Source organism: Psittacula echo (assembly GCF_963264785.1).
Source record: "Psittacula echo genome assembly, chromosome: 5".
Taxonomy (NCBI): domain Eukaryota; kingdom Metazoa; phylum Chordata; class Aves; order Psittaciformes; family Psittacidae; genus Psittacula; species Psittacula echo.
This window is the reverse complement of record NC_137739.1, coordinates 2815677-2822777: the sequence shown is the minus strand read 5'-3', so window position 1 is coordinate 2822777 and position 7101 is coordinate 2815677. Positions and strand designations below refer to the sequence as shown.

The following is a 7101-nucleotide window of genomic DNA, read 5'->3' as shown; positions in this document are numbered from 1 at the left end:
CAGCAGCAGGAAGGGGAATCAATGGTTCCAGAGGAGCTCACACGCCGCTGCTCGCAACAGCCAAGCGAGGAGTCATTAATTCCCCTCCTTGCTCCGTGACAGCAGCTGCTGCACTCACTTGTGGGCAGCTTCTGAGCAATGATGCTGGCCGGGGCGGTACTGCTCGAGGTGAGCAGCAAGGAGAAAGGTGGGAAGGTTAAATGAGAGGGTGGCTGCATACATGCTCTGGGGAAGAGACTGGGTCTCTCTGAAAGCCCCACGGTGCTGTCATACACAGGTTTAGCTCACAGTGCTCTGAAGCCCACATTCCCCCCTTGTCTTGCTCCAGGTTTGCACAGTTGCCTCCCTGTCACTCTGCAAGGACAGGGTACCTCACATAGGGAGGCTCACCCAGAGGGAGCAGATCTGTGTGGTAGTGTCTGCTCTGCTCCGTGCCTGCAGGCATCCCAGAGCCTCCAGCACCACGGTTTGGTGATTGAAACAAAGAACTACTCAGCAGCACTGGCTTTCAGGATCTAGCAGGGATGTGCCTTTAATCAAACAGAGAGACCCTGGTGTTACATACAGGCACGCTGAGGGATGAAGAACAGATGCAATGGAGCCTGTTTTCAGATTCCCATAACAAGTGTGTGTCAGGAGCTGGCAGCTATGAAGACGTGTGGCATATGTTGGGTATGTCTGTGCCGTGCCCTGCCCAGGAAGCTGTTTCCTTCGTGGGAGCTCCTCTGATGCGTTACTGACACCAGCATTGGACAGAGCTGCTGGCCTGGGGATGCAGAGGATGCTCACCTTGACCTTCCCTCCTTGTGGGCTCAAAACTGCTGGTGCTGCACTATGACAGGCAGCCCAAGAGAGGAGCTGCCCACAAAGCCACAGCTCCTCAGCATGAGGCTGATCCCAGGAAAGATGTGATGGCAGGATGATGATTCCCATCCCTTGGGTCATGCCAGGGATTCAGAGCCAGGCATTTTCCTGCTGTTCCAGCCCAGCAGCCTCAGTCCTGCAGCAGCTTGTGTTTCACAGTCGAGCTCTCAGAACAGAGGTGGACAAAGAGAGTCCCAGCTGCAGCACGGGCACGCAGCTCACACAGGTCATAGTCATGGGCCCACTCCACATTGCCCCACCGCTGGATCTGAAGGAGAGGAGGAACATGAGTCAGTTCAGAACTGGGTTATCCATAGAGCTGCTCAGCAGCTCTCCCTTTTCATGTCTGTGAACCAGGAGCTGTGCTGGTCACTAATGGGGCAGGGAGACCTCCAGAGGAGAGGTGGAAGGATGTGCTGCCTCTGTAGTGGAGTCTGAGGCAAAGCCTCTTAAAGGGAGGATGAAAAGATTCCCATCAATTTCAGCCACTTTCGGGTCAGGGAGAGCTTCGTGCCAGGCCAGCTTCCAGCAAGCAAGTTATTAGCTTGGTGTCTGCCAAAGCCTCCAGGCTGGATAACCCACAGCAAGAGAAGCCAGCCATGTCTTTTCACTTCACGTTAGAGAGGGAGCAAAGCAGCCATCTGGGCTCTGCAAAAAGAACCTGGCAGCTCCAGGAGCTCCCTGGGCTGTTGTGCTCATGGTGTTGCTTTACAGCAGCGGCGAGGTGGAACCTCTCCTGCAATAGCAGGCACTTCCCTTGCCAGTTATTTGTGGTGGGAGATGCATTTGTCACGCTGAGATTATTGCTATTTGAATGATAGGGCTGCTTTGTAACATGATTTACCTGGTATTCTTCCTCCAGGCGAGAGAGAAGCACGGCTTTCTCTACTGTAATGTGCCTGTCAATCACACCCATGGACAGGATCAGAGATTTCAGCTGGATGATGATATATTCTATACCTGGAAGGGAATAACCCAAAACAAACAAGATTCAGGGTTGTTTTCTGCAGCGTTACAGCAGCATCTTCACATGCCCTGAAGAGACAGGCGGTGTGGAACCTCTTCAGGGAGGTCACAGGGCTACTGACCCTTGCATCTGGGTACTTCAGTCTCAGATCCACAGTTAACAGCAGACACAAAACACTGTTGTGGCCACTGTCACTGCAGTGACAAAGGTTCTGCCTTGGCAACTGCCTCCTTTTATTGTGCCACAAACCTTCCCTGTGCAAAATAACCTCTCTCACCTTGCAGGGCCCACATGTTGTAGGATGCCAGATGGCTGACAAAGGTATCCTTAGTGCTGGCTGGGATGTTTGGCCCCAGGATGCTGGTGGAGGAGCCAATTGCCACATTGTACCTGGAATGATCACCCAGCTCCTTAGAAAAGCACAGGGCTCATGGATCCTGCGGCTCCGACAGCCACAAGCACCAGAGCTCCTGGCCTGGGCAGGCCAAAAGCAGACAGGAACATCTTTGGCCTTTTCTTACCTTTCCTCAGCCCAGGCAACAATGGGATCCCATTCATTCTTCTGCAGCTCTGCCAAGGCAGGTGGCTCCTCCACACGATAGCTGGGCCATTGCAGAACAGAACCACAATGGGTGTTCATTCACCCCCAGGCTGCCCACCAGAGCACAGCAAGGGGAATGAAGGCAGTGGCAGCAGTGATTGGGAACAATCCCCCCACTCTTCCCCAAATTCAGAGCATTTTGTTGTTCCAGCAAGGATAATTCTTACTACAAAACAGAGCAGCAAAGCAGCCAACAGGTAGCCCCAAGCCAGGCACAGGATGCAGTGAGGTTTAGTGGTCAGAGCAGGGAATGTATCCCACTGGAACTCTTTATATGGGGCCATGCAGCTCCCAGTGGATATCGCAGAGGCTGGGACTGTGAGACAGAAGCCTGGGCATGAAAGGCTGGATCCTGCAGCCCACTTTAAGGAATGAAGGGCATTTGGCTGCTGGTACAAGTTATATGAGCTGCCTGAACTGGCACAGGAGTACTAGGGGCTGGGCTCACAGATTCCCCCAGCCCTGTCAAAGGTGTTTGCTTTTCCCCAAGGAAATCTTCATTTCCTGCTGCTCCCACCCTTGCCCAGCATGGAGATGTCCAGACCAGGGTTCAGCACAGGACCATTCACATGCATAAACCTCCACTGAGTCTGCAGACATAGAACTGGCCTAAACCAATTCAAACCCTCAGGCCAAAGCCCGGACAGGTCAGAGCCCTGCTGTCACCGAGTTACAACAGACACCTTCCCTTTCTTCCCCCAACCCCACGGTGCCCAGACAACCTCACCCCTGTGCCCCATCTCATACCAGACAGTGTCGGTCTCCAGGAACTTCACGGCTGCTCGGATCAGCTGCATTTTGCTCCTTTGTGTGGGATTGTCCAGCGCTGTGTTGCACAGCGTGGTCTGGGGGATAGAGGCCGTTTAAACCACTGTGAGTCACAGCTTGGGGAAGGAGCAGCTTCTATTGTACAAAGCCAAGAAGCAGCAGAGGAGTTTGTGAGGGGTGCAGCTAAAGGGGGGTGCAGGGCTAGAACTGCGCGATAGGAATCATCTCACTGCTTTCAGAAGCCACAGGAACGGGCCCATCAAGCACCAGGGAAGGAAGCTCATCCTTTCCTCCTGCCCACACAGTCCCTACTAACACTGTCCAGCCCCTTCTCAAGTCCCTCCAGTGATACCCTGTAGAGTCACCCAACCAGTGTCAACCCAACCAGTGTCAACCAGTGCCCTGCCAAACTCCTGACCTCTTATCCCTGTTTCCACGGGCATGAGGACAACCTGACCTCTCAGTATTCTGCATTTGGAGACCATTCTCATGTCTACATGGTCACCCCTGTTCTAGACCAACCTATGCCAATCGCACAGGAAGGCTGGGAAAGGCAAGATACAGAAGAAAGCACTCTCAGAAGATGCTCTGAGAAGATCTCGTGCATCCCAGCACAGGGCTTACACCCCAAAGTGTTTCAATCCTTGCTCTGGAATCCACTCCACGCACTGGCCAAGCCCCCACCAGGCAGCAGTGGCTTGGCAAACCCATCTTTAACCCCTGGAATTTCTATTCCCTGTCTTTAATCCTGACTTTCTTGACCTGACTGCTCCCAGCACACTGTGTTCTGTCCTTCCAAGGTCCCGGTATCCCATCTTGCCGTGCTCACCAGATGCATGGTGTAGAACTTGATGGTGTCTTTCTGGGAGTCCCACTCTGTTGCCACTGCAATGGCCAAGGCCTCACTGGGCACAGTGAAGAGCTTGGCCTGGGGTGTTTTCAGCTTTCGGTGGTCCAGGTTGATTTCAAAGCCTCCTGGGGAATCAGAGTAGAAATCCTGGGGAATCAAAGAGGAGCAGGCACTAAGGAACAACAGCCAACCCCACAGATTCAGAGCTGGAACTGATGGGAGCAAGGCACCAGGGATGCTCAAGCGGTGGGAGCACCAACACCATCATTTGGACATACTGGGTCTTGGAAGTGGCTTCCCACCCCACAGCTTTGCTATGGATGGGGAAAGGGGACAGCAGGATGGTGACAATACCCAGCTCACACCGGCTGGGACCAGCCCCTCTGCCCTGTCCCAGTGGCTGAACTCACCTTCTCCTTGAGAGATGCTCACGTTCTGGTAAAACCGCTTCCTCTCTGGGGACAAAAACAGCCTTTTAGGAGCAGTCAAGGAGAGGTTGGTCCCTTCCCCTGCTCCCCATCACAGCCCAGGACAGAGCCCTCGGTGCTGTTGTGGTGGCCTGGCCACAGAATTCCAGCTCATTCATCCACAGCTTCCAAGCACCCCAATGAGCTCTACTCAACTGGGGAAGCGCCAGGTGAGAAGCACAGCGCAGCTGTGCACAACCTGCACGTGAACGGGAGCAGCTTCACTCTGCCTCAGCTCCCTTGGAACCCTGAACACTGCCAGGGATGGGGCAGCCACAGCTTCTCTGGGCACCCTGTGCCAGCGCCTCAGCACCCTCACAGGGAAGAGCTTCTGCCTAAGAGCTCATCTCAGTCTCCCCTCTGTCAGGTTAAAGCCATTCCCCTTGGCCTGTCCCTACAGGCCCTTGTCCAAAGCCCCTCTCCAGGTTTCCTGCAGCCCCTTCAGGCACTGGAGCTGCTCTAAGGTCTCTCCTTAAGGAGCCTTCCCTTCTCCAGGCTGACCCAGCCCAGCTCTCAGCCTGCTGCATCTTCTCCCACTGCAATCAAAGACAAGAAACCCATCAGAGCTGGGTTAGAGGCAGGACAGGGCACAGCAACCTCTTCCCACCCCTTGATAACAACAAACCCACCCCCAGTGCTTCTCATTCCCTGCGCTGACCTGCACACTGCAGCAGTGTCCAGGGGCAGGATGCTGTGACGATGGTGCCACAGCTGGATGATGCTGGGGACACGTGGACCACACTGCATTGTGTCACTGAGGCACCAGGGGAGGAACCACCTCCGGCAGCAGCCTCCAGCCCACACATCCAGCTCCATCCTGCCCCAGCAGCAAGGCAAGCTCTGCTTTAAGAGCAGCTTCATTTCCTACCGGCGCTGCTGCACACATCCAACACCTCAGAGCCAGGTGAAACCCATCGCAAAGGCTCACACAAGGCAGGAGGAATCTGCCACGCTGTAAACCCCAAACCAAATGGAGCCTGTGAAGGGTGAAGCAAGAGGCCAGGCTGCAGCTCTGTGACTGAAGGCTAAAGGAAGCTCATTCCCTCTGGGAATGGAAGAGGATTTGCTCAGCCTCAGGAAGCACCACAGTGTGAAGGCACAGCTCTAAAACCAGACCAATGCACCCCAGAGGAGACCCCGCAGTGAGTCACAGCGACTGCAGCCTCACCTCAGATAGAAGCAGGCTCATTTTAGTGCCCTCAAAACCATACAGCAAGGTCTGTGCAGGGAACACACGGCCCAGAATGCCCCTGAAACACCCCCAAACCCCCATCAAACCCCAAACCCAATGTATCAGAGCGGTGCATTGAGGATGTGGCTCCAAACACCCGCTAACGCCAGGCAAAGGGCGCAGGGGGATGCCCATCACCAGGACCATGCTGTCCGAGGTGCTCAGAGGCTGCAAGGAGCCCCGACCCCATGGGACTGCGCTTGCAGGGGGATCCCGTGTCCCATTCGGCCCATGGGGCCCTTCCCTGGCCCAGCAGAGCTGGTCCCGCTGGGGATCCCCCCCCATGACAGCTCGGAAGGTCACCCCGGGATGTGAGGGGGTATAGGGAGGTATGGGATATGAGGTATGGGATACCGGGTATGGGATATGGGGTATAGGGAGGTATGGGATATGAGGTATGGGATACCGGGTATGGGATATGGGCTATAGGGAAGTATGGGATATGAGATATGGGATACCGGGCATGGGATATGGGCTATAGGGAGGTATGGGATATGAGGTATGGGATACCAAGTATGGGATATAGGGAGGTATGGGATAGGGGGTATAGGGGAATATGGGATATGGGGCATAGAATATGGGGTATGTGAAATGGAATACGGGATATGGGGTATGGAATATGGGATATGAGGTATAAGGGAGTATGGGATATGGGGTATGGAACATGGGATATGTGAAATGGAATACGGGATATAGGGTATGGGATATGAGGTATAGGGGAATATGGGATATGGAATATGGGTATGTGAAATAGAATACAGGATATGGGGAACGGGATACGGGGCATGGAATATGGGGTATGGAATATGGTGTACGTGAAATGTAATACGGGATATAGGATATGGAATATGGGGCATGTGAAATGGAATACGGGATATGGGGAATGGGATATGGGGTATGGGAACAGGCCCCCCCCTCCCCTCATGTGTTGCAGGCGCTCCCTCACCTCCCGGCGGGGCATAGGCCCGGCCCCAGCCCGGCCGCAACGGGGCGGTGCCGGCCGCGGCAGGAGGCGGGCGGGGCAGCGGGCAGCGGGCGCAGAGCAGGCGGCGGCAGCGGCGCCACATCGCGGCGGGGGGCGAGGAGGCGGGGGGCGAGGAGGCGGAGGGCTCCGGTCCGACCCCTCTTAGCGCCGCCGCACGGGCGCCGCCATGCTCCGGCGGCGTCAACCAATCAGCAGCGCGAACGCGTTTTGTCCCTTCTGCCACCCCGTCCCGCCGCCAGCGGAACAAAACGACATTTCCCAGCAGCGCCCCGCGGCCGCGCCCGCCGGGAGGAAGCGCGTACCGGGCGCCCGCAGCCAATCAGCGCCAGGCGCCGCCCCCCCCGCAGCGGCCGAGAGGGCCAATGGGA

General features: G+C 55.7%; 1 protein-coding gene across 1 annotated transcript; it reads right to left on the bottom strand.

Moving 5' to 3' along the window:
* Positions 1-524: 524 nt before the first annotated feature.
* ATPAF2 (ATP synthase mitochondrial F1 complex assembly factor 2) lies at positions 525-6893 on the bottom strand. Its single transcript, XM_080617376.1, has 8 exons — positions 6695-6893; positions 4461-4505; positions 4030-4175; positions 3180-3277; positions 2353-2433; positions 2109-2221; positions 1709-1824; positions 525-1132 (listed from the first exon to the last, which is right to left on the bottom strand). The coding sequence occupies exons 1-8, from the start codon at positions 6813-6815 to the stop codon at positions 995-997; spliced, it is 858 nt and encodes a 285-aa protein (XP_080473502.1). The 5' UTR covers positions 6816-6893; the 3' UTR covers positions 525-994.
* Between the last annotated feature and the right edge of the window lie 208 nt (positions 6894-7101).

Coding starts and splice junctions, on each gene's coding strand:
- ATPAF2 (XM_080617376.1), bottom strand. CDS start 6,815: ATGTGGCGCCGCTGCCGCCGCCTGCTCTGCGCCCGCTGCCCGCTGCCC. Junction 3,278..4,029: donor AGTTCTACACCATGCATCTG/GTGAGCACGGCA, acceptor TCTATCCCCCAG/ACCACGCTGTGCAACACAGC. Junction 1,825..2,108: donor CAACATGTGGGCCCTGCAAG/GTGAGAGAGGTT, acceptor ATTCCCTTCCAG/GTATAGAATATATCATCATC.